A 26,189-nucleotide genomic window follows, 5' to 3' on the forward strand; every position below is an offset into this window, starting at 1 on the left:
CTAAGAATTAATTCCGCTCACCCTCTTTTGTCCTGCCGGCTCCTGTAGGAGTGGAGGTGTTGGGTCTGCCCGGCTTCTCCTCGGTTCTCCTCTTCTGTCCACGTTCCACGGCATACCTGCTCTCATCCTGACAGAAGCCCTTCTCGATGCTGTCAAACAGCCAGTGCAGGGACACACAGTATACGTTCCATTTACGGGCAAACTCATATTTCTGACCTGAAATGCAACACAAAAATTGAGGTGAAGTACATGCTAAGACTGTATTCCAAAAAGTGTGGTGGGGTCAGAGATTATGGGGTCACCTGTGGGTTCACTGACAATGAGGTGAGTGCACTCATTCATCTTGAGCTGCCCTGTGTAGTTTCCTCCATTCTGACCACACAACCTCTGAACCTCTTTACGCTCCACAGTAGAAAGTCCCGTCACACACACTGTACAGCCTTTCAGAACTGGACACAGATAGTCCTCTGTATTCAGCTCAGAGTGATGGAAAACACTGGGGGGAAAAGATTTGTTTTTAGACAGAGACCTTAAAGTTACTGTGAAATCAAAAATGTATTTGTTATAAATGATTTATCCATGTCCATCATTATTTTCATCAAAATTCACTTGCCCGTTAATCAAAATAACTCCCATGAATATCTCCTCCTCTCCGATTTTCGGCGCAAGTTCAAAACAACCTCACATGATAATCGCAGCAATAGAAAACGACAACAATCCAGATGAACAAATCAAATCAATTCCAGATGGATAAAATCAAGTCCTGTCCAACATTTTTTTCCTGTTTGAGAAGCATTTTCACTCAGCTATACTTTACATTAGGTAAGAGAAGACTATTGCAACTTGGACATTGGGATTGTCTTTTCTTCCGTATTGTGAGATATCCAATTGAAATGCTTTATCAAACAAGATTTCTTTTTTTTTTTTTAAAGGAGGTACTTGATTTTGAACATTGAGAATTGATTGGATCACTGGCATTTGCTTATTGTGCACAATCTCATGTGAAAATTTTGCGAGGAGAGGAAATATTTAGATTAAAGATAAGGGCATGTGAATTAAAAAAAAGAATGATGTGCATGGATGACCATTGCAATACACTGATAAAAAAATCCAACACAATGCAGATCATACATTTTCATAAATGAAGGGGTGAGCCTATACAACATTCTCAATGTGTTAAACACTCACACACACATCCACAAACAAATCTTTTTTTTTTTTTTATGTGTCATTCAGCCACTGTGCAAAACACACAAACTTCAAAGTCAGATCAAAGTGTAAAAAAACTTTTTCCGTAAGTTGAATATGGAAGGCGGTCCGCTGGAAGCTAGATATTTTACTTTATAAAGTTTTAAATATAGATATTTTTCTTACACAAACCCATCGATTTGCTTCAGAAGGCCTTTATAAAACCCCCTGGAGCTGTATGGATTACTTTGATAATGGATGGATGCACTTTTTTGGGGTTCAAATTTCAGGCTGCCATTATAAAGCTTGGATTAGCCAGAACATTTTATAATATAACGCAGATTGTATTCGTCTGAAAAAGAAGAATGTCATATACACCTAGGATGGCTTGAGGGTGAGTAAATTATGGGATAATTTTCATTTTTGGGTGAACTAACCCTTTCAGACTCAAACTCCAAACAAACTTGTTTAAGACTTGTTTTTTTAACTATCCCTTTAATATTTTTACTAAAGTAAAAAACATATTAAATATAACATACAAATAATCATTTTTTACATGAAAAATATGGTACTTTAGAGGTAAATAAATTCAAAAATACAAAAAAAAAATGCATAAATTGATCGTTTTTATTTTATCAAAGATAGATTAAAAAAAAAATGGGATCACACCGGAGACATTCATGCCCAAATTTGTCCACGAAGTACTCATTAAGGGCTGCTCTATGAAGTACACTTAAGGGCTAAATAACTAAACTGACCATGTAGAAGTCAATGAGTTACCTATCCTGAGACTTTTCCCAGCATGCTTTCACCCAGCTGGGCAATAGAATGGGCTTCCCAAGGCTTGCGGCCACCAGGTATTTCTTACTCCCCACTTCACCTGCCACCAGGTGAGTAACAGACACGTTGAGATCACGGTAAACTCGTCCACCCATCAGCTGGACAAGATCCATCACTTCACTCTACGAGAAAAAAAAAACAAACAAACAGATGCTTATTTGTCATGCAGAATTGCACATATAAGTGTAACGCCATTTCAATCCCAGTTTATAATTAAAGGCACACTATGTAGTTTTCGCCGGTAGAGGTGCTTTCACCTATTCAAAACAAAGGCGTAGCTTGATGACGCCGAGATTGAGCGCAGAATTTTGGGAGTTGTCTCCCTTACAGACGGTGGAAAAGAATCGGGATGGGACTCAGGCAGAAATTATGTTCATGGATGAGATTATTAACGTTACTCTAGTATGAAGCGGAGCAGGACCGTGTGTTGTGGGAGCTGAACGAGCTTGCTGAAACGATTGCTAATGAGAGACGAGCGTGAAACATGGTGACAGCAGCGAAACTTTTATTATGCCACAGTCGCCACATCTGCTTCTTCTAGTCAAGCGTGTGTGGGGTAACGCAGCGCTGTTGATCATATTAGATACATTTGAGTGTGTTGAAAATTATTTTATAACGTTACTCTGTGAGTTCGCTCCGCGGCTACTATGAGACACTTGTTGCACACTGCAAGCTAGATCGATATTAGAATATCATATTAAAGGGGTGGTAAAACACATTCTTTCGAAGGCTTGATTGTGTTTGTGGGGTGCACTAACGTGTTCATGCTTCGTTTTTAAAAAATTGCATTATTTTTCATATATTTTACCTTTATTCTACACTGCCCTGTCCCTCCTTGTAAAAAGGATCTGATGGTTTCCGGGTTCTATGAAGCTGGTCCCTCAAAAATACGCAATGGGCTCAGATTGGTTAGCTGGCCCAGTGTGTTGAGATTCGCTAAACGCCTAGTGCACGTTTTTTGGAAATGTCACGCCCCTACCTTTACCGGTAGTCTGTGCTTTGGTAGTATTAGAAACAATGGCGTCAATAAAACCATACCAATATGAGCCCGAATCAGACCCAGACAATTTTAGTGAAGATGATCGAGCAGAACCTGTTCAACCTGTTCAGTCCTCAAAGGGATTTTTTTGAGTAAAGACTGCGGATCTATAGTGATCGCTACTGAATGGCACGGTTACTTTTGTGTTTTTAGAACGATTATAGCCAAATATCTATCGCAAGAACTATTAACCCACAACTAACACTAAACATTGGCTTTACTATAGTAGCCAAATCAAACACAGAACCATGTTTAGCATGCCTGTAGATAAACAATACATAAAAGCTCTAATCAAAGAATAATTTACACTAATTCCAAATTCGCTGTTGAGATTTTAAAAAAGTTTTTAACGTTAGGTGTTTGTCGGATAACGTTAAGTATGAATGAGCATTTAACAAACTGGTTTGCAGAGCCAAACAGCGTGGTCATTTGTTTACTTCCTTGCTACAACGTACAATTAACAATACGAACTATTACAGGAAAACACATCGACGAAAAATAAATCATACTTACAGGTTGTGGCCCGTAAACAGCTTTTGTTTTTAAATCCATCTTTCAGGACAAGCTGTTGTGCGAAACTCGTGAAGATTGTGGAAGCTTTCCTCCGTGAAATGTGCAGCACAGAGAGCAAGATTTGGGTAATAATTATGAGGGACTGAGTTAAAAATTAATTTTAACCATTCAGGGTTTTTTCTGGGTCAAAAATGGTCTTCGGTGGTGGCTGACAGACATGGTTATCCATACACACACACGCACGCACAGTAAAAAAGTACCCTACCCACGTGATCTGCAAGCGCAATACTGACAATACATTTTAAATAAATTCAAAGAAAGTTTGTAACTTTTGCTTATCTTATTTTGATCCCACATGAAAAAATACTATAGTATATTAAAGTAAAATTACTCTAGTAAATACTATAGTGTTTTTGAACCGTACTATAGTAAATATATGGTAAATGGTAAATGGACTGCATTTATATAGCGCTTTTAACAGACCTACGGCCATCCAAAGCGCTTTTACATTTTGCCTCACATTCACCCATTCACACACTCATTCACACACCGACGGCGGTGTCAGCCATGCAAGGCGCCATCCAGCTCGTCGGGAGAAGCTGGGGTTAGGTGTCTTGCTCATGGACACCTCGGCACTTGGTCAGGTGGAACCGGGGATCGAACCACCAACCTTCCGGTTTGTAGACAACCTACATGAACCACTGAGCCACTGCTGCCCCTAAGCCCTAAAATATACTACAGTAAATAAACAAAGTGTAGTAAATACTATAATATACTACAATTTACTGTAGTATCTTTACTATAGTATGGTTCAAAAACACTATAGTCATTTTACTATAATATACTATAGTATTTTTTCATGTGGGATACCTTGATGTTTGTTTTTGTTCCTCATTTTTACACTATTTACTGATAATTGTTTTGGTATATAATCATATCAATATTAAAAAGTAGTATTTAAAAAATGAACAAATCTATTAGCATCATAAATGTTTTCTCCGTACCCGTGCCTCTTTGTCGAGATTGGTGCAGGAGATAGTGACATCAGCCAATGCCATGTTGTACACAGGCTGTTCTGCTTTGGGCACACATCTCTGCTTCTGCAGACAGAACAGCACTACCAGAGGACTCACGATCCTGCATCCCAGCTGCAAAAATTCAGTGTTTTAGAAGACTATCAATATTTATAATAATATGAGAACAATTAGGGAAAAATAAATGGACAGAACACAAGAGTTCAGGTATTACAAATGAAGTTCTACATCAATCCGAGTATAAACAAATGTAAATAATACAGAGATTAGTGATGCACCGAAATTCTGACAATCAAAAATAATTCTGGCAATTAAAAATACACTGCAAAAAACAGACGCTGTGCACTGTTGTAAGGGAATCCTCACCCTCCTGCAGTGGTCAAACGCATTGCTGGTGAAATCACTGAACACAAACAGGGATTTGTCATTGTGGTCCAGCTCTAATGCGTCTTCCTCGTCCACCGTCTGCACATACTTCTCTGACTGAAGTTCCACTATTGCCTAAAGACAAGTATATGATTGTATGAACAGAAGACCTATATCTGATATTATTACAAGGAACATTTAATGACAGCTATTAAGAAGAATTTCACAATTATCACCTTATAGGCCTGGAGAGCCAGATCAGTCTTCTGTCCATTGCGTTCAACAAATTTTACAATATATACATCCCTGTTGCCTTTTGACATGGTGCCATATAATCTACATTCGGTTGAAGGGAAAAAAAAAGTACAATGACTTATGTTGTCATTAAGAAACATGTAAACATCTGCTAGTATCCAGTTCTCTCACCTTGTTATTCTTTGTGTAACATGTCTCAATGTTTTAACAAGTTAAACATAATGTAAATAGGAAATTAATACAAAAAAGCGGATGATACTTATGAGACTAACAATGAACCATCAGCTTCTCGTGGCAGGTTGTTTTGATAATCTCATAAACATATGGCTAAACAAGACAAATCAAAGCGAGTCATACTGTCGCACAGCTCTAAACAACAAGTAATTTGTTTTTGTTTTTAAGTTATTAAAATAAAACAAAACACTTATAATAACGAAAGAAGACTTACCGCGAGATAGAACAGACGATTAAAACTAATTTTTAAAAGACTTTGATCTCATTTTAACTTCATTTTTTAACTATATAAACCATATAAAAACGTATTTTATAAGACAACAGACTAAATTATTAACTAATATATCTGTATTTTAATTTAGAGGAAGCCGTATTCCAGTCATTCGCGCCACCAGCTATGAAAACAACTTCCGCTTCACTTCTGTTTCTTTGGTAAGACGGGAGAAATGTTAAAATATATGACCGCCACCAACCGGAGTGGAGGAGTGTAATATCAGAAATGAATTAGATAAATGTTAAAATCAAGTGAATTTTACTCTATGTAGTTGGAAGTGAAAAGACACATGCAATCATTACCTAAATACAAAGAAGTTGAACAGGAACAGCCTTTTTTCCGCTCGCGAGACTGCTGTTACCATAGTTACACATCCATTCAAGCGACGTCCAATTCGTAAACGAGTTGTTTTTCTTAATCGGATCTTTGATTGAACCGGCTCATAAAACTGATTCGTTCACATTCAAAAATAGTAAATTCATTTGAGCATTGTTAAATGTAAATTATTACATTAGAAAATGGCAATATGTGTGTGACTCATATATCCAAAAATGTAACAGGAAAAATGAAAAGTAATAAACAGCAGTACGAGTTTACATATGGTGTGTATTGATATGCGTGTATGGCAAGCCGTTTTAACATTTAATCCTTAAACCGTACTGGTGTCTATTTTCATGCTACTAGTACAAGTACTTTTTTTAGATACTCGTATCTATTCCATTAAAGGGCCACTGAAGTGCCTTGAAACACGCAGCATTATTCAATGTGCTGACGTAATTTCCCCTGAAACGGCTCAAGCTGTTAGCAGCTCCTCCCCTTTTTTGAAACAGCCAATAGCGTTTCGTTAATATCACAGTTTGACTAGAGCCTTTCTGTTTGGTAAAGCCACAGTTTCCTCCTAATCTCCAAAAGTTTATCATCATAATCTCCTCCGTATCGTTTTGAAATACAGCATTCTGTGCAGAATTTAAATAGGTCCGATATGTTTTGTTGTATGCGCCGATTCGAGCATATCCGCGCTGCGCTCTCATCTCGTGTCTCTAGTCAACGGCTCTGCTCTAGACTATGTGTGTGCGCTGCAGCAGTGCGCGTGAAAGTAACGTGAAACCAGACTTAATTTGCCTCAACTGAAAGCATATTTACACTGTCTGAATCGTTTCCTATCGCATGTATAGTGCGCTATGTACCATTCACCATGTAGAAAATAGCAAATGTGTGAACAGCTGACCGATTTCAGCCGCTGCTTCAGCCTCTATTTATAGTATAGGGGACAGGCGCTTCAGATTCTAGAGACCATTTGATTGGACAGAAGATTTGATGAGAAGGTGAAGTCTGCGATGATGTCATCAAAATCTGATCAATTTTAACGGAAGTGAGAGACTAAGTTTTGAATGCTTATATCTAAATGCGAATTTTGTCATTGTTTTAGAACATACCAGCTTATTCATAACCTTAAGGCTAAGATAGTCATACTAAAAGCTAAAAAACTTCCATTTTGATTTCAGGGGGCCTTTAAGTAGCCTACTACTTATTCATTAGCTATACTGCTTATTCTTTAGGTAGGCCTACTAGTGCCTATAGTAGCTTTTTACGACTTATTCATTAGATACTAGTTATTTTTTATTAGATACCGGTTCTCATTCATTTAATAGACACTTTCATTAGATATAGTGCCTATTAAATTGGTAATTTATTAGATACTGGTACTTATTCATTCATGGGCGTCGGAACCATTGTATGTGGGTGGGACAAGATCCACCCACTTTTTATGATCAATGATATTGGACCCACTCACTTTTATCGTCTCTAATTCAGCACATGTCTGCCCCTAACCAATAAACACTTATTATTAAACACGTTAGACGCCTCATTTCCACTTTTCTAATATTTTCTTAATTTCTATAGAAAATAAATGCCTTTCCGATCTGATATGTGATGGGAAAAGGGAATAGAGTGAGTTCGGCAAAAGGCGGATTCAAACCTTGGTTCGATTTGCGTCAAAACTTGATGCCATGCGTCTTACCTCTTCACTACTGCTGCTCTCAATGTCATGGTGATTTCCGTATTTTTGTCTTGCCCAACCAGACGTTTAGCAAACAAGGTGGTATTTTGTACTTAATGTAAATGGCATCTACTCCAGTAAAGTTTTTCTGAGAGGACCCACCCACATTTTTTTGCTTCTAACGCCCATGTATTCATTAGATACTAGTACTTATTAATTACTTATTCATTAGATACTACCTATTAAATAGATACTAGTACTTATTCATTAGACAATTACTTATTTTGATAGTTACTTGTAACTATTCTATTGTTACTAGTAACACATTTCAAAATGTTGTCATTGACTTCTATGGGAATCTGTCATTCAGCTACTGTAATAAAATAGATACTAAAAATAAGTACTAGTAGTAACCAGGGTTGGTGAATAACGGAAAACATGTAATGGCGTTATGTAATCAAGTAACAACAAATTGGTAACTGTAATTACAATTGCATTTTATGCGGAATACTATCATTACAATGGTTTCATTTAAAACTAAATAAATGAGTATTTTGACATCATAATGCTATATTAAGCGCTGCTTGATTATAGTTCCTGGTTCTGTTGCCAGTCGTGACTCATGTGTGCTACCTGCTGGCAGATGCGCATATAACATGTATTTTAAAGTAGACTAATAGATAGATGGTGTAGACTTTTTGAATATTGTGTATAATACTATAAGTATTTTTTCCTTGTACATGTTACAGAAATAAAATTAAAAAAATAAAACCATCTGTAATACCATACTGCAGCCACTAGGTGTTTGTATAGCCATTTTTATATTTATATACAGTATACGCATCTACAAGCAGACATAACACTGGTAAGAGGAAATTTCCATCCTAACTCTTTAACCCAATTCTGCTTCTCTTTGTGATCAGGCCATTAAACTCTGGGAAAGTTTTCAGTGATCCAGGAATCTAATTTATTCAAACAGTCCAAAACAGCTCTAATGTAAAGAAGGCCAGGCTGATCACATCAGACATATCAGAGCGAATAGAGACTAACATTGCGTTTTTAGTGAATTGTTCTTTCCAGTGTGTGCTTTGCTTTAAAACTCGAGCTCTGTCGTATTCTGCGATTGATTCTGAAGAGCGCAATTTGGTGACGTACCGGAGTCGTACAGGAAGCGCGTGAGTGTCTGATGCACAACAAACCGTGTATGTGCGTGCTCTTGATAACTGATCGCACACTGCATTCATGTACAGACACATTTCATTACATTTGCGTTGTTTCCACACACAATCAGGAAGTATAATGTTTGATTTGTCATGCGTACGGTGTTGTGATTAGAATAGTAGGTTTATGCAGTCAAAGCGGTTGATTTAGGAGTTTTTTTGGCATCTCTGTGTGGTCCTGTTCGGTATCGCAGCTTGTCGTCTAAAATGAAAACAATCTTGTTGTTGTTGCTCTGTACACACACTATACACTGTGAATTCTGTAAAGTTTTTTTATTTCATGTTTTTTTTCTTCCCATGGGTGCTTAGGTGTGCAGTGGTTCCCAACCACGTTCCTGGAGGACCCCCAACAGTGCACATTTTGGATGTGTCCTTTGTCTGACACACCCACATCAGGTCTTGGAGTAGCTACTAATGAGCTGATAACCTGAATCAGGTGTGTTTGATTGAGGAGACATGCAAAATGTGCACTGTTGGGGGTCCTCCAGGAACGTGGTTGGGAACCACTGCTCTAGTGTGTATAAATGTATTATATAATAGAATTAAATGGACTCCTTATATTTGGTTATTTGGTGTCATTTTGGAGTCTCCATGATCCATGAAGCTTGCAGAAAATACAGTTTTGTGAGAATCAATCTTCAATCTGACTGTTTACTTTGGATATAGCAAATTATGACAAAATGAATGTGTTTAATGAGATAAATGGTGTATGCTTAATTTCACAACAAGTGTGCGATTAATCATGTCTTAATATATATATATATATATTATATATATATATATATATATATATATATATATATATATATATATATATATTATATATATATATATATATATATATATATATATATATATATATATATATATATATATATATATATATATATATATATATATATATATATATATATATAGCTTGCTTAGTTTTAATAGTTTTTATTTTAAAGTCATAATTAAATAAATACTTTGATTATTGATTTTTACCCGACTTTATTTACATATGTAACCTTAAGTTGATGAATCCAAATGTAATCAGATTACATTACTTTCATAATGAGGTGCTTAGATTACTTTACTGAATATTTTTTTATGAAGTCATTTGTTACAGTAACAGAATACATTTTGAAAGTAACCCTCCCAACCCTGCTAGTAACATGAACACGTTTTAAAGATTAAATGTTAAACCAGCTTGCCATAATGCTTGTTATATCCCGAGCAGGTTTCTGAACTGGTTTAGATCTGTTTAGACGAACCGATTCGCGGGAATCATTACTTGTGGGAACTTTCGTTCCTGTGAACCTTGTGTTTCACTCCGGACTCAATATCGAGAGACACTCTTCGCCAGCTGATTTCTAACAGTGCAGACGTGTACATGAAGTAATTTTAATCGTTTCTGTGCTTTGTTTCCCCCCCATCGGATCACATCAACCCGTGTTTATTGGAATAGAGGGTGTTTACAGAAGAAATGGCCACCGTTGAGGAACTGAGGCTGCGAATCCGTGAGTTAGAAAATGAACTAATTAAATCCAAACAGAAGCAAAGTGATGCTGAACATCATCTCAGACCAAAGATTGACCAAATGAGCGCTGAAGTCGTAGACTCAAATCCATACAGGTGAGCATTTTGATCCTGCTTTGTTTATTGACTGACATATGGAAGACTTAAACCGGTGCAAATTTCACGTTGCTTTAAATGTCTTGCAGTCGTCTGATGGCACTCAAAAGGATGGGCATAGTGCAAGACTATGAGGTAAACATGCTTATTTGTTCTTTTATGAGACTTTTATAGTGTTAACTGCTTGCTCGTGTTCAGATGACAACTATCCACCTGCTATCATTCTCAGAAAATCCGCTCGTATACGGTGGCAGTAGTGGGAGTTGGAGGGGTGGGGAGTGTCACTGCAGAAATGCTCACCAGATGTGGCATTGGTAAGGTAATGCACCTTTATCATCATTCCTCAATATTTAGATCTAATATATGATCTGCGTCATAGTGTCATGTGACAGTAGGAGGTATGAATTAAATGTTGATGCATTGATTGACCAGTCTGTAGTGTGGTGCACCCCTAATGTTGTTCAATTAAAGATGGTGCATTCCTCAAGCCTATTGTATTCCAGTAGTGTGTAGTGCCGGTCGGAGCACAGGAGGGAAGCCAATAGCATAACCCCTGGAGACATGCCTCGGCTCTGCAGTAACAGACTGTCATGCCTCTTTCTGCTGTGTCTGTGATTTCTTCCCCTGCAGTTGCTGCTGTTTGACTATGATAAGGTGGAGCTGGCCAACATGAACCGCCTCTTCTTCCAGCCACATCAGGCAGGACTCAGTAAAGTTGAGGCTGCAGAACATACTCTTAGGTAAAGGGGCAATTTATCATCTTGAGTTATTCATAAACGTATTCAACAGGGCACTGTTTAAGTTTATTTGTTTGCAGGGGCTGTGCACATTAATAAACATGAAACAATTTTTCATCTGTAAACCCTTGATAGAATGTTAAAAAGTCAACAAACATCTTATATTAATACACATGCACACACACAAAATAGAAAGAAGAGGGGGAAAAAACAAATACATTAAAAAAACATTCACATTATCAAAATAAAAAATACATGATTCCACATGGAAATCGTGCTAAAAACGTAGACTTGATATATTTATAAGGTTTTATATATACATTTCTATCTCATATAAATGCTGTTCTTTTGACTTTCTATTCATTGAAGAATACTGAATAAAAGTGTGTCACGGTTTCCACAAAATTATCAGCACAACTGTTTTCAACATTGATAATGATACGAAATTATGTTTGGTGAGCATAAGAGACTGAATCTTACCAACTCCAGGCTTCTAAACAGTAACACACACACACACACACACACACACACACACACACACACACACACACACACACACACACACACACACACACACACACACACACACACACACACACACACAGTGTTTACTTACCTGTCTAAATGGGACATTGTTTCTATAAACAGCTAGTTATAAATACTATAATCCACACCCTAGCCCTAACAGAAAACTAAAAAATTAAAAAAACTATTTACCTACAAATTAGATGGTTTTGGGAAATTTTGACAGGTTTAAATTTGTCCTCTAAAAAAAGAACACGCCGTATTTTATTATTGATGGAAATCCACCTCAGCTGTCTCTACATATTGTTTTATATAAAAAAGAAATTATGAATTTAGGCGTTATTGACTGATTTGCCAGAATTTTAATGCATTTTAGCTGACATTTCTCATTATAATGCTGTGTTTTCCTGCATAGGAACATTAATCCAGATGTTGCTTTTGAGACCCACAATTACAACATCACCACAATGGACAACTTCACGCATTTCATGGAGCGCATTAGGTGATTATTTATTTTTAATTTTTTTTTATTGCCTCAAAGCTTTCTTTCTCATTTTGATTTGGTTGTCTTGCTTTTGTGTTTTTTCAGTCACGGAGGACTTGAAGACGGGAAGTCTGTAGATTTGGTCCTCAGTTGTGTTGATAACTTTGAGGCTCGGATGGCCATTAACACAGTGAGTTATTTGCATTAAACTATGTTTAGCTATAAAAAGAACTATATTTGCTGTTCATCTATTTTTTTAATACTTTTTTTTTTTTTTTTTGCTAATTTGTAAAAAGAATGTAACTTAATATTATATACACTACCGTTCAAAAGTTTTAAATCGGTAAGATTTTTAAATATTTTTTAAAAGAAGTCACTTCTGCTTACCAAGGCTGCATTTACTTGATCCAAAATACAGCGAACACAGTAATATTGTGAAATATGTCAGTTCAGGGCTCCAGACTAACTTTTTTCACTAGGAGCACAGTGGCCCCCAACTGAAAATTTTAGGGGCACAACCAGAAATTTTAGGGGCGCAAACCGTAAATCAACATGCTAACCAAATCTACTAATTTCCACTGTATTACTAATAGGGATCGGTATCGTTAAGGTTTTAATGGTATTACTACTCTTAGCGATACTGCTTATCGATCCAGTACTTTAACAGTATTCTTACCGGTTCTTTTTATTAAACTTTATTTATTTATTTTATTTAAAAAAAACATAATTAAGAACATAATTAACATGGCTTTATAATCTGAAAAGTAAAATATCTATAGCAAAAGAAACCGCAAAGTTTGAACAAAAATATAAAACATCTATTTGTAAATGGACCAGTGTGCAGGCATTCGGAAGGTCTGCTAACATTAATATTACAGTAAAGAACAAACCTACAAAGAAATCTAATAAAGTAATGAAATGTAAAATAACACTGCATAGTTTTCACTGTATAAATTGATAGATTAATGCTTATAAAAGCTAAAGTTATTAATTCAAGAGATGTGAATATTTTCTATTTGCCTTTTGTTCGATTCGAATTAATGGCTCAATCTTCAGCAGGTTTATTAGACGCTGCCCCTTTAAGACCGATCAAATGTAGAACTAATAATATCATATTCTCATATTTCTCCAAACTATTTACGCCCATTTAAGATATAAACTGTTAAAATAACTACTCTCCAATCCGGTCATTTTGACACCGGCTATTTGTTGTTTATTTGATGGTTTAGACGCGCACACGAAGCCTAAAATATTAAGTGCAAGTCGGTCCATTTCGCAGCACACACACATAAGCCGCCTTGAAGTCGGAAACAGCGTCTCTGGCGCGGATTATTTAATAGCTCTTTATTATCAAACACAGCAAGCAGTTTAGCAACAGTAGAGACTGCAGTTTACAACAATCATTGAATCTGACGTTTTAGGTTTAAGGAGAAATGACAGCGCAGCTGTGAAGGGAAGAATGTCGCGCTCGACTGAACACAGCTATAGGAATAGTTTTACCTCATACCATCTTTTTATAATTCTTGGTGGAAGCCAAAATCGAAAATAAAATTAGATTAATATCACAGCACATCCCTAAAGTTTAAGCAGACTAAACTTTTGTTTAGTTCTTGGCCATCGTCACTCATTAAAGCTGACTGTGGAGTTGTGTTCGCTGTAGCTCGCTCGCTCTCTCTCTCTTCTGGATTGCGAATGGCAAAAATACATCACGGACAAATGGTTTAATATTCTCTCTCATATAGAAACGGCTGGCAAAGATAGAATTTGCCAGACATAACGTCTATCAATTATAATTAGTAAGTGTATTTTCTTAATTTCTCCAGTACCGGCAGCAGGCAAATTTACTGGTCGCACATGTGTGACTGGATGTAAAATTCAGTCGCGCACACTCAAATTTTAGTCGCAAAATGCGACCATTTAGTCGCACTCTGGAGCCCTGCAGTTAATCAGATGCACGTCTCCATAGATCACTTGTTGACGTTTTCAACCCGGCAAGCAAGAAAACATTTTGTCCTCAAAGTTGATGTGTTTGAAGCAGGAAAAATGGGCAAGCGTAAGGATTTGAGCAAGTTTGACAAGGGCCAAATTGTGATGGGTAGATGACTGGGTCAGAGCATCTCCAAAACTGCAGCTCTTGGGGGTGTTCCCGGTCTGCAGTGGTCAGTATCTATCAAAATTGGTGAACCGGCGACAGGGTCATGGGCATGATGCATGTGGGGAGCGAAGGCTGGCCCGTGTGGTCCGATCAAACAGACAAGCTACTTTAGCTAAAATTACAGAAGAAGTTAATGCTGGTTCTTGTAGAAAGGTGTCAGAATACACAGTGTATCGCAGTTTGTTGAGTAAGGGGCTGCATAGCTGCAGACCAGTCAGGATGCCCATGCTGACCCGTCGACCGCCAAAAGCGGCAACAGTGGGCACGTGAGCATCAGAACTGGACCATGGAGCAATGGAAGAAGGTGGCCTGGTCTGATGAATCACATTTTCTTTTACATCACGTGGATGGCCAGGTGCAAGCCGGCAAGAGGAAGAAGGCAAGCCGGCGGAGGCAGTTCATAGGCCACTCTGCATACACACTCATTACAGCAACAATTATTCTCACACAATACAGAAGAACTGTGGCAACGTCCCAAAGACGATTGAAGAAACTTGCCTGCAAAGCTACAGTACAGTGATAAGTTTTAGGCACTTGTGTAAAATGCTGTAAAGTGAGGATGCTTTCAAAAAATAATGTCAAATAGATTTTATTTATCAATTAACTTCTAACTAAATCAAATCAATATTTGGTGTGAGCACCCTTTGCGTTTAAAATAGCTTTTGACCTCGTTACACTTACACATAGTTTTTCAGGTAGCTTTGCAGTTCCTCTGGATTTAGTCTGTCTTTTTTTTCTGTTTCTTCATGTAATCGATCACTGACAGACTCAATGATGGTGAGATCAGATCTCAGTGTGGAGCATACTGGCTGTTGTCAGATTCCTTGTGCATGCAAAAATCTTTCTGGATTATTACAATTACTGGCAAAGGGAATTTTTGGAAACGTAAACTGATATTTCCCATTGACACACTACTGCAAAAGATGTAAATGACTGGCGTAATATTTTTTCTTCTGTGAAATTACTAAGGTGTTAAGACTTTTGCACAGTAGTGTATGTTTTAAAAAGGTTTTCACATCTAGCCACTACAAATCAACAATTATGTGCATGTTTGTTTCTCTCTCTTAGGCATGTAATGAGTTGGGTCAGATCTGGATGGAGTCAGGTGTCAGTGAGAATGCAGTTTCTGGACACATCCAGCTCATCATCCCAGGAGAAACGGCCTGTTTTGCTGTATGATAAACACGGAAAAAACATATTATGGGTCAGATTTACTAACAGCTTGTCAGCGCAAACCCTCTTCTTGTATTAAAAAACTACTGTCAGGATTTAGTGAAGACATGCTGTGAATAATTAGTGATGAAAAGGCATGGACACTTATTTTTATGGCTAAACTTATTGCATTTGTAGGAGTCTCCTTTTAAGACACAATATTGATGGGAGGAGAGTATCTAGATCATCATGAAATTAGAATTTTTAAAGTTTGATATTTGCACCATTATTTAACACTCTAAAAGGCATGTCTTAAGCCACTTTGCGCCTGTGTTGTTAGTAAATCACACACACTGATTATTATCAGCTCTGCTTGTTTGCGACCCTACGCTGCTCTTGATAAACACAGCCAGATAATTTCTATAATGACCAACTCGGTCTGTGTTCTTTTAATTTGCGCATCGTCACTTCCATCTGCACTTTTATGGGATATCGGTCTCACGCTAATTTGCCCTGTTTAGTAAATCTGACCCTATGTGCATTGAATATGAATTGAAGGATGATCCCATTTGGTTGTACTATCTTCTACCCTCTCACTTTTAATCTGTCATAGGCCAGAGTATTTTTGTGTGGCCCTGAGTTTCTGTGATAGGCCAGCTTTATAAAACATTGCCTATTTCTGTCAAATGGGTGGGAAAATTAACAGTGGTCTGATGCAGTTCTGTCTATGTTGTGTCAGTGTGCACCTCCCCTCGTCGTGGCTGCAAATATCGATGAGAAGACGTTGAAGAAGGACGGGGTGTGTGCCGCCAGCCTGCCCACCACAATGGGAGTGGTCGCTGGGCTCCTTGTGCAGAATGTCTTGAAGTAAGACCTCATCACAATCCTGAGGATTCAACACAGGCCTTACCACACTGATTTGAACCCATAGCCTACTGTATTCAATTTGATATGCAATTTTCTAAGGTCTCTAAATTATCAACATGATCAAAACTTACACAATCGGCTACATTCCCTCTGTGGTCTAATTAATAGGTCATACATCTTATCAAGTAAAAGGCCTAATTGCATAATTCTAAAAACGTTGTGGTTCGAACTAAAGGTTGTGTCTTTTTGCTGTGAAATCTTTAACAATTTATATAAAGTAAAGTAAGAATGACTTTTATATTGATAATATTTCAAGATGAACATTTAACGGACTGAAGCAACATAGGTTTACTGGTAACACTTTACAATAAGGTTCATTAGTTAACATTAGTTAACTGCATTATTTAACATGAACTAATAATGAACTGCACTTATAAAGCATTTATTTATCTTTGTTAATGTTAATTTCAACATTTACTAATGCATTATTAAAATCTTGCTAACATTAGTTGTTGCAGTGTGAACTAACATTAACAAACCATGAACAGCTGGATTTGTATAAACTAACGTTAACAAAGATTAACTAATGCTGAACAGAGGAGGTGTTCATGGTTAGTTCATGTTAACTAATGAATTAACTAATACAACCTTATTGTAAAGTGTTACTAGTTTACTTGATTATCCATAAATCATTTTTGAAAAATCGTTTTAAAATGTATCAAATATGATACGTTAAGCTTTTGAGGAATGTTTATTTGTACATCCTCACAATAAAATATGACAAGGCATTAATCATATAACTAAACATTTTAAAGAGTACCTATCATGGCATTTAAAATGTTCCAAATATTGTTTTAGAAGTCCCCAACAACAGTTTTGCATGCATGCAATGAGAAAAAAGACTTTAGTTTTCTTATAATATGCATTTATTTTTACCTGTTTTGACAGCGATTCTCAAATGATTCCTTTAGTGATTCACTTTTCAAAACCCCGCCTTTACGTGACGCTAATCTGCGGTGATTGGTCCGATGACCCAGTCAGTTGTGATTGGTATAGTCTGTGCAGATATTTTCGGAAACGGAACGCCCATCAAAGTCTTATAGTGACAGTAATTTAATATGTGTCAGGAGTTATGAATATGAAAACCGCGTCGGAACCGTTTGATTGTAATATGAGCCTCAGCTGATCTCATTCATAAAAAAACTCCTCTATTCTCCTCACGAAGACTCGCGACAAATCAACATCCCTCAGGGCTTTTAGTTCAAAAGTGTGCAGATGAGGAGACATATTGATAGATTCTCATATGTCTGTGTCAAATTTCTAAACAGAGGAGTATTTTTTATTTAATACTTCCTCAAAATGCGCAGATGTATCCTAATCATGAGCGATTGAGTCTCTTATGTGTTGTTTTCAATTCATACTGGCAGCCGGAGGGCGCTCTGTGCACATGTAATCCATATATGGTACAGATAGACGAAGAAGATACCATGTGCCATAATAGAAGTCCATAATAAAAGCTTCCTGAGATCGCGAAACATGCAAATAGAGACATTTGACGATTAAATAAACACACAATCGCGACAATGTATGGTTTGTCTTCAAGCCACTTAGTCTTCAAATGCTCATCCTTGGGCAGATGAAAAAAGTTTGCTTTTGAGTCGCACTTCAGAACACAGTGTCTCGTCGCCATGATGTTTTCTAGTTTTCACTGGCGTCTTGGAGCGCAATAAGTGGGCGTATCGTATTCAAATAACTTGACAAGTTGACGTCATCTAGTCAGAGAAAAAGCTTCGGTCTTCTAACGATTCTTAAAAATGACTCAGAGTCGACTCTTACTTTTGAAAGAAATTAACTATATATACGGTGCACTGTCATATTTCAAAACTTTGCAGGATGTTTTTGTTCACTTAGATCTATGTTACACACTACATGAAAGGTAAATTTCAAAATTCCATGATAGGTGCTCTTTAATATCATCTTACCAAGATAATTGGGAGATAAGTGACATTTCATATTTATATGCATTTCATGTATGTGTGTAGTCTGATGTACTGTTACAAAGATCTCATTCATTTAAATTACAAGCCATCAGAATTTTGACCATATAAAAATCAGCAACTGAACCAAATTGCTTATTTTTGGTCAGTTTGGGCCTCTGAATATGAATCAAATTTAAATGTTTTTTCCCTCTGAGTGTGAGCTCCATATTTTCCGGTATCATATAAACTGATCTGGAATGACATTTTGTCTGTGTGGTAGGTATCTGTTGAGGTTTGGGACAGTGAGTTATTACCTGGGCTATAATGCCATGCAGGATTTCTTCCCAAGCATGGCAATGAAGGCCAACCCACAGTGTGATGACGCACACTGCAGACGACAACAGGACGAGTACAAGGTGACGCTTCTACAAACGCAAACATAAACACACTCATTTTTATGTGCTACTGTTAAAGGCTCGAATACACTATACGACTTTTGCCCTGATTTACAGTCTGGACAAGTTGACGCTAGTTGCCAAAAGTCAGTAGCCTGGTTCCGCCCTCCTACGTACTCCTGCTCAATTAAAAAAAAATGTCAGTACTCCGTCTGGGATTGCGGCATATTCTTAGGTTTTCTCCGAACAAATTTTTACTGGTCCTATCAGTGAACAGAGGGAGTGGCTGAGAACGATGATGTTGATGTCGTGCGCTAGTTTGAGTTGTAGTTCAGTAATGGCGGTGGAGGAGTTGGCTGAAGCCCTATTCGGACGGTAATTGTTTCTCGTGGGGTCGGAAGGTATTGTCATCATTTACAGGGGCTAGTCAGTGATTTTATTGCCGTCCGTCTCCCACCACCCGCGTAAAAATCCACGGCCGAATTACCTACTGTTTTCGACAAACACCAAGGTCGTGTGGTAATTTAATTGCTGTCCGAATCCACATCTGAGTTTTCAAGAATATGTCACTTCAAAATTCAGTTTTTATCCTTTTTGACCGCTGCAGAGCACCGTGCGGTTGCGCTTAGCTGTAATTTGGATGCATTTCTAGACACTTGTACTTCTTTAAATGCTGGCAAGTATTTACAAGAGTAATATGTTTCATCACTGCTCAAAAAATAAAAAGAAGAAAAGCACGGAAACATTTGATTTGGGCCGTTATTTACGGCAGCATTTATTCTTATCATACCAAGCATATTACATTTTATTTACAGCATACAATCATGTTACGGACCACGTGAGCAGCGCGTTCCCGATCACTGAGGTGGCAATCTGCACAGTTATTTTTACGGACTTTCATGTGAGAAACAGAGGTGAACGGGGCATGACATGCGTCACGACCGAACGTTAGCGATTGGTTATGGCAGATCCAGAGTGGCTCGGGGCAGATCCAATAGTTTTAAGCTTCAACAGAGTACCCGCCTTCAAGGAAGTAAACGCTTGTCAATGGAGAGTGGCCAGACTCTCTTTACAAATTGAATGTACGAGAGTCTGGTAAGACCAGGCTAAAAAATCAGGGCCAATCTGCAGATTTGAGTGGATCGAAATCGTGTTGAAAATCGTGTAGTGTATGATGGGCAGAGTCAGATTTTTTATTTTATTTTTAGCTTCAGACTATGATTCCATCCAGTCGGATGATATCAAACATATTTGAGCCAATTTTAGAACACAATTTTTTTTTCATTTGTCATGCATCTCCTAGCAAGCCACATACTTCTGCAAGAGTTGTGTTGTGTTCTGAATGACTTGAAAGTCTGGTAGTGTATGATCCTCAGTCGTTAAGTGTATGATGCCCAGTTTTTCCTCTATAACTATTTACAAAGTTGGCTAGTGTATTTTTATTATTTATTACAGGGACAATGCACATTAATAAACATTTCTGTCTGTATGCCAGAGTTAGCCAGAAGACTATTTTTCACCTGCAGTCCCTAGACAGATGGTAAAAAGTCACCATCAAAGAGAGTAAAATTACATATTTACATAACAATATAACAATAACAATACATTTAAAAAAAGCACTAAGCTAAAAGGTACAATAGAGACACAACAGACCAACAATCAGACAAATACATGAACACATACACGCACACAAAGCAAGAAGCCAGCAGGAGGCAGCGAAAGCAGGTCTAGTACTAAACTAATGTTGACAGCTCTGATTATCAATAAGCCATTTCTTTAACTGGATCCTTAAATGTACTGTATGTGTTTAGATTTCTAATGTTTATGGGTGTGAGGTTCCGGTCAGTAGCAGCTCGAACAGAAAAAGTGGTTTGGCCAAAAACACTTTTCCTAAAGGGAATGATACAATCTCCCCTCTCTGCACCTCTGGTTCTGCTGTGATCAGATGTTCGGCTGTTAACAAACTGGTGGAGAGGAGGGGATGATAAACCATAAATAAATGTATAGACAAGACATACTGTAGATTTGAATATTTTACCAGCTGAGTAATGTGTTTTTGTAATATTGGACAATGATGAGAAATGCTTGGTTTCTTATCCAAAAGTTTGACAGTTTGTTTGTGAAGTGATTGCAGAGGTTTCAGAGATGTAACACTAGCTTGTGACCAAATGGGTAAACAGTAAGTACACAACTTTTAATGATGCCTAGTGTTTTCAAATCTGTTCAGATTTTAAAAGTTGTGTAGTGTATTCCAGCCTTAAAGGGTTAGTTCACACACAAATTTAAATTGTCATTAAAATAGTTTTCTTGATTTTCTTACTCTATTGCTCTATAAATAAAATGTACTTACTTTACTATTAATTACTCACCCTCATGTCGTTCCAAACCTGTAAGACCTTCATTCATCTTCTGAACACAAATTAAGATATTTTTGATGAAATCCGCTTTCTGACCCCTCCATAGACTGCATAGAATTTCGTTTCAAGGGCCAGAAAGGTAGGAAAGACATCGTTAAAATAGTCCATGTGACTCCAGTGGTTCAACCTTAAAGCAAGAATATTTTTGTTTTGGGGTTTTTTTGCGCACAAAAGTAATGACTTTATTCAACAATTTCTTCTCATCCATGTCAGTCTCAGGCTGCGTCCCAATTCGGCTACTTATACTACGTCCTAAAAGTATGTACTCTTTTTGTGAAGAAAAAGTACATACTTTTGAGTGTGTAGCAGAAGAGTATGCAAGCTTTGGGACATACTACTTCGTCATCTTTAACGGACTCTGTTACGTGCATCCCGTCACCGTTTAAACTGCCCTGTCAATCATCGTGACAGTTCAAAACTTCAAATCCCCCACTTTCAATTTAATTTCCTACCTTATCGGAGAGAAATGTAGTCGCTCGATGATCTGCCTTTCGTGGGTCTTTAATGCAGAGACTCCTCTCATGTGTTTGCAAAGTTAATGGCCAAACGTATCATTACAAAAGTTCTCAATGCTGCTGAAGGAGAAATATAATGTGGATAATATTGAATATCTTTTCGTCAGGTTAAATACTGATAATTGCTCACTCAAACCACTTTATCTAATCCTCTCCACTTAACCGTCAGACTCGCGTAACCGTCATGTTTGTAGTTTTTTAACACTTTTTATCCGCGTTTGTAGTTCTAATCGAATCCTCGTCCATCTCGCAATGGGTTGTGGGCAAATCAGCCGTTAGAGTGCGCATCGATCTGCACTTCGGATTCTGACCGGAAATAGTAAACCATCCGGGAATCTTTGGAATACTTTTTTCAACATACTAAGATTTGGGACATACTAATTCTTTTTTCGAATACTATTTAGTACGGATAGTATGCGAATTGGGACGCAGCCCCAGTCTCAGTCCCATGTCAGTCTCTCGGCTAAACACAGGGCAGCGCTTCTGTTCTAGTAGACATTTTTTTTTATTATTGATTAATAATTTAAATAAAATATTATTAAACCCACACCATTTTTGAACTCTTTATTCTTGAACTCCAAAGGTATTATTTACAATTTTCATCCAATTTATCGTCGGCTTGATTCTGACTGCTGAGTAGTTACACCGTTCCAAAATATGAATGGTGACTGTTTCCACGCAAGTTACTTAATCTGTGATGTAAATAAAGGCATAGTATACTGGGACAAAAACCAGTAAAATATCAATATCAACAGTATCATTGATTATTCATTCCTTATTTTCCAGAAAAAAGAAGCAGAACGGCCAAAAGTGGAGGAAGTGGTAGAGGAAGAAGAGGAAGTGGTGCATGAAGACAATGAATGGGGTTGGGATGATCCCACACACACAAAACACAACGGATTCCTCATTCATAAAACAGAATTCTGTAAACATTAGTAAGATTGAACATAATATTGTCTGACAGGCATTGAGCTGGTGTCAGAGGTGTCGGAGGCGGAGCTACAGGACGCATCAGGACCGGTACCAGATCTACCAGAGGGCATTAATGTAGCCTACACCATACCGAAAAAAGTATGACCCACTGAAATATAACACAACACTTTGGTTTTTCAAGATTTTTCCTGCATTAAAAAAGCTAAGTAAAAATTGATTAAAGTAAATGCAAATAAAGTTTTAGGCCTGATCAATAAGCCATATCACCCTGTAGCCCAAGACTGGTTTCCCACTGAAGCTAAGCAGGGTTGAGCCTGGTTAGTACCTGGATGGGAGACCTCCTGGGAAAACTAGGTAGCTGCTGGAAGAGGTGTTAGTGAGGCCAGCAGGGGGTGCTCACCCTCTGGTCTGTGTGGGTTCTAACATCCCAGTATAGTGATGGGGACACAATACCGTCCTTCGGATGAGATGTTAAACCTAACTCTCTGTGGTCATAAAAAAAATCAAAGGACGTTCTTCGGAAAAAGGAGTAGTAGGGGTGTAAACCCGGCATCCTGACCAAATTTGCCCATTGGCCTCTGTCCATCCTCACAGCCTCTTAATCATCCCCATATACTGATTGGCTTCATCACTCTGCCTCCTCTCCACCAATCAGGGTGTTCGGGCACAGTATGGCTGCCGTTGTATCATTCAGGTGGATGCTGCACATTGGTGGCAGTTGAGGAGATGTAAAGTGGTTTGAGTACAGAAAAGCGCGATATAAATGTAACAAATTATTATTATTATTAATGCCTCAAATATCCTATGAAAACACAACATGCAATTACCAAACAAACAATTATGTTTGAACTAATGTTTGAAAGTTTGGGAAATATATTAAGAAATGTTTTTATTCTGCAAGATGCATTAAATTGATTGAAATTAACAGTAAAGAAGATATGGTTTAGCCTGGATGCCAGCCGAACTTAGCCCCGCCCACAACATTTTTACTCGGGCAGTTCGGTCTGGACTTGATCGGTAGAGAAGTAATTATGCCCGAACAGAAACTGTTTGGACCAATGAAATCATCAGGGCGGGCTTTAGACGATGATGGACAGATGATCAACAGTAACGTAATCATCTACTTCATCAAAGGCGCTTGGGTTGAGTTTGTTCTTATCCTAAACGGAGAACTTGTTCGTATATGCATTCACTTTTACTATTTCTCTCAGAAATCGTGTTGGTAAGTAAACTCTGTGTATCCTTTTTTTTACAACACCGGCAAAGATCGTTTACACTCATCTTCTTCTAACGTTAGGCTACTTATTCCAGCGTGCGTGCAGGTACAGGGTTGCCAAGTTTTTACAACAAAACCCGCCCAATTGCTAACGTTCCTCAAAACTAGCCAAAAACAAGCCCAATAGCTTTCCAGGGGGGGTTCTCCGGGAAAAATGCATTTGGGGGGTAAAATGTGTTATTTTGGCAGGGCTGGCAGCTAAAAATCGCATTCCTGGGTCTGTATATCACATAATTGGGGTCGCTTCAACCCGCGGACATGGCAACACAGTGCAGTTGAGTTCTGTTGACATTTGATAACTAACGTTATGCGTCGCTCCATTGCTCTGATTGGTTGTAGGTCTATCCAATTGAGGTCTTTCCTGGTTCGGTTGAAACACGCCCCATAATCACAGCCCAACGGAGCAGTATCAGACTCATATTCTGACTAGAATTGAGTATGACGACGTCAGGCTAGATATGGTTTCCACAAAACTATTAAGCAGCACAACTGTTTTCTACATTGATATTAATAAGAAATGTTTATTGAACTCCAAATCAGCATATTAGAATGATTTCTGAAGGATCATGTGACACTGAAGACTGGAGTAATGATGCTGAAAATTCAGATTTGTAAATTATATTCAAATAGAGAAGTTATTTTTTAATTGCAATATTATTCACAATATTACAGTTTTTACTGTATTTTTGATCAAATAAATGCAGCCTTGGTGAGCACCATTGTCTCCTTTCCATTGTGTACACATAATATTCCATGTGTTTTCTCTTCGCCAGGATGGAGATTCAGGGGAGACGGTTGAGGAAACAGACCAGAGTTTAGATGAGCTGATGGCTCAGATGAAAAGCATGTAAGGAGGCGAAAAGCGAGACGGAACAGACATCTTTGAACTCTCCCACTGACACTGAAATCAAATTCATATTTGTAAACATGTAACATCTGAGGTATCATACTAAATCAGTTTGGATTTAGTTTTTTATTGTTTTTGCAAAACAACCTGTAACATTCAAGATGTTTAGAGGTTTACTTCGACTGAAAGTCTTAATACTGAATTGCCATCATTGTTAATCTTTTGTTTTTGCAGTATTGAGGTTACAGAGAGTTGGCAATGGTCAATAGAACTCATTTTAATGGCTATGTTTAACAGATCTGGAGGAAATGGGTGTCACTTTAGCCACACATCTAAATATAATGATATCATCTCTAATACTGTATATGCTTGTTGACACCCACCCATATGTTATAAAGAACATCGCACAAATATTTTCAGACAATTTATAATCAGCCTGATTATGACTGCTGTATTGAATGGTATACATTGTAATAATGCAAATAAATTTATTGTTACATTCTATTCAGCTTTTCCTTGAATGTTATTTTCATTCAATGATGCATTTATTGGTATAATACACAATATTTTTTGTGCAAGGATCACATGCATTAAAAGAATTTGGTTATAAAATACACCTCTTTTGGCATGGAAGTGAGAGCACATCTAAGCACTGGCACAAATCTTGTAATACAATATAATGCAATACATGCCATAATGGAAGATTAAAGTAAATTATTTGATAATTAGCATGTTGACCCAGAATCCAACAGTTACAACATGAGGCACATTAGTAGACTAGATCTGCTTTAGCGCCTTTCCAAGTAGTGTTAGTATATTTGCATTTGAAGTATTTACAGACACTGAGAAATTGGAGTTTGGCATTTCTACCATTTTGCATTCTTACAGTCTTTTATACTCATATTCATTCATACATCCCTCCTATGTAAACAGGTCTGGCCATCAAAACTTGGCACATGCAAGGTATTTCACATTAGAGACACTCTACAGAATGATAAACACAAAAAGTACCTTTTCTAAAGAAAACATCAATATATAGGTCATAATATATGGATATTGATGCACTTTTCAGCTTAACAGACATTGTATAAACTACACCACATATACTGACACTCTCATTATGCATTACAAGAAACATTATTGCACATGCTGTGTTCTGTGGCACTGGAAGCATGTAAATGCTCCCTTGATCAAATGTGAGATACCTTTTCAATAAATAAGATATTAAATATAATATAATAAAATCAGATCATTTTATTGATTAGTGTTTTCTATGGCTATGTATGACAGTTGTCATTTTCTAATGGCGTGAAATATGCTTTGCA

General features: G+C 37.4%; 2 protein-coding genes across 2 annotated transcripts in view; one reads left to right on the forward strand and one right to left on the reverse strand.

The window, feature by feature from the left end:
• The window catches only part of topbp1 (DNA topoisomerase II binding protein 1), a 31,321-nt gene extending 25,418 nt beyond the window's left edge, over nucleotides 1–5,903 (reverse strand). The window contains exons 1-7 of the mRNA XM_079806188.1: nucleotides 5,684–5,903; nucleotides 5,217–5,316; nucleotides 4,981–5,115; nucleotides 4,585–4,728; nucleotides 1,969–2,150; nucleotides 303–496; nucleotides 22–216 (exon numbers count right to left, since the gene is read on the reverse strand). Of these exons, the coding sequence (XP_079662314.1) occupies nucleotides 22–216; nucleotides 303–496; nucleotides 1,969–2,150; nucleotides 4,585–4,728; nucleotides 4,981–5,115; nucleotides 5,217–5,303 (937 nt within the window). The 5' untranslated portion in view covers nucleotides 5,304–5,316; nucleotides 5,684–5,903. The remainder of the gene's footprint in view (nucleotides 1–21; nucleotides 217–302; nucleotides 497–1,968; nucleotides 2,151–4,584; nucleotides 4,729–4,980; nucleotides 5,116–5,216; nucleotides 5,317–5,683) is intronic.
• A 4,374-nt stretch (nucleotides 5,904–10,277) lies between these two features.
• On the forward strand, nucleotides 10,278–25,367 carry uba5 (ubiquitin-like modifier activating enzyme 5). The gene is made up of 12 exons (XM_079806140.1): nucleotides 10,278–10,582; nucleotides 10,672–10,717; nucleotides 10,812–10,901; nucleotides 11,213–11,322; nucleotides 12,260–12,346; nucleotides 12,434–12,518; nucleotides 15,552–15,656; nucleotides 16,375–16,502; nucleotides 18,762–18,897; nucleotides 22,595–22,673; nucleotides 22,773–22,879; nucleotides 24,791–25,367. Exons 1-12 carry the CDS (start codon nucleotides 10,434–10,436, stop codon nucleotides 24,866–24,868), a joined length of 1,200 nt encoding a protein of 399 aa, XP_079662266.1. The 5' UTR covers nucleotides 10,278–10,433; the 3' UTR covers nucleotides 24,869–25,367.
• Nucleotides 25,368–26,189: the final 822 nt, after the last annotated feature.

The sequence above is a fragment of the Gobio gobio genome (genome assembly GCF_949357685.1).
Source record: "Gobio gobio genome assembly, chromosome: 23".
NCBI classification, from domain to species: Eukaryota; Metazoa; Chordata; class Actinopteri; order Cypriniformes; family Gobionidae; genus Gobio; species Gobio gobio.

Coding starts and splice junctions, on each gene's coding strand:
- uba5 (XM_079806140.1), top strand. CDS start 10,434: ATGGCCACCGTTGAGGAACTGAGGCTGCGAATCCGTGAGTTAGAAAAT. Junction 12,519..15,551: donor CTCGGATGGCCATTAACACA/GTGAGTTATTTG, acceptor TCTCTCTCTTAG/GCATGTAATGAGTTGGGTCA. Junction 15,657..16,374: donor GAGAAACGGCCTGTTTTGCT/GTATGATAAACA, acceptor ATGTTGTGTCAG/TGTGCACCTCCCCTCGTCGT.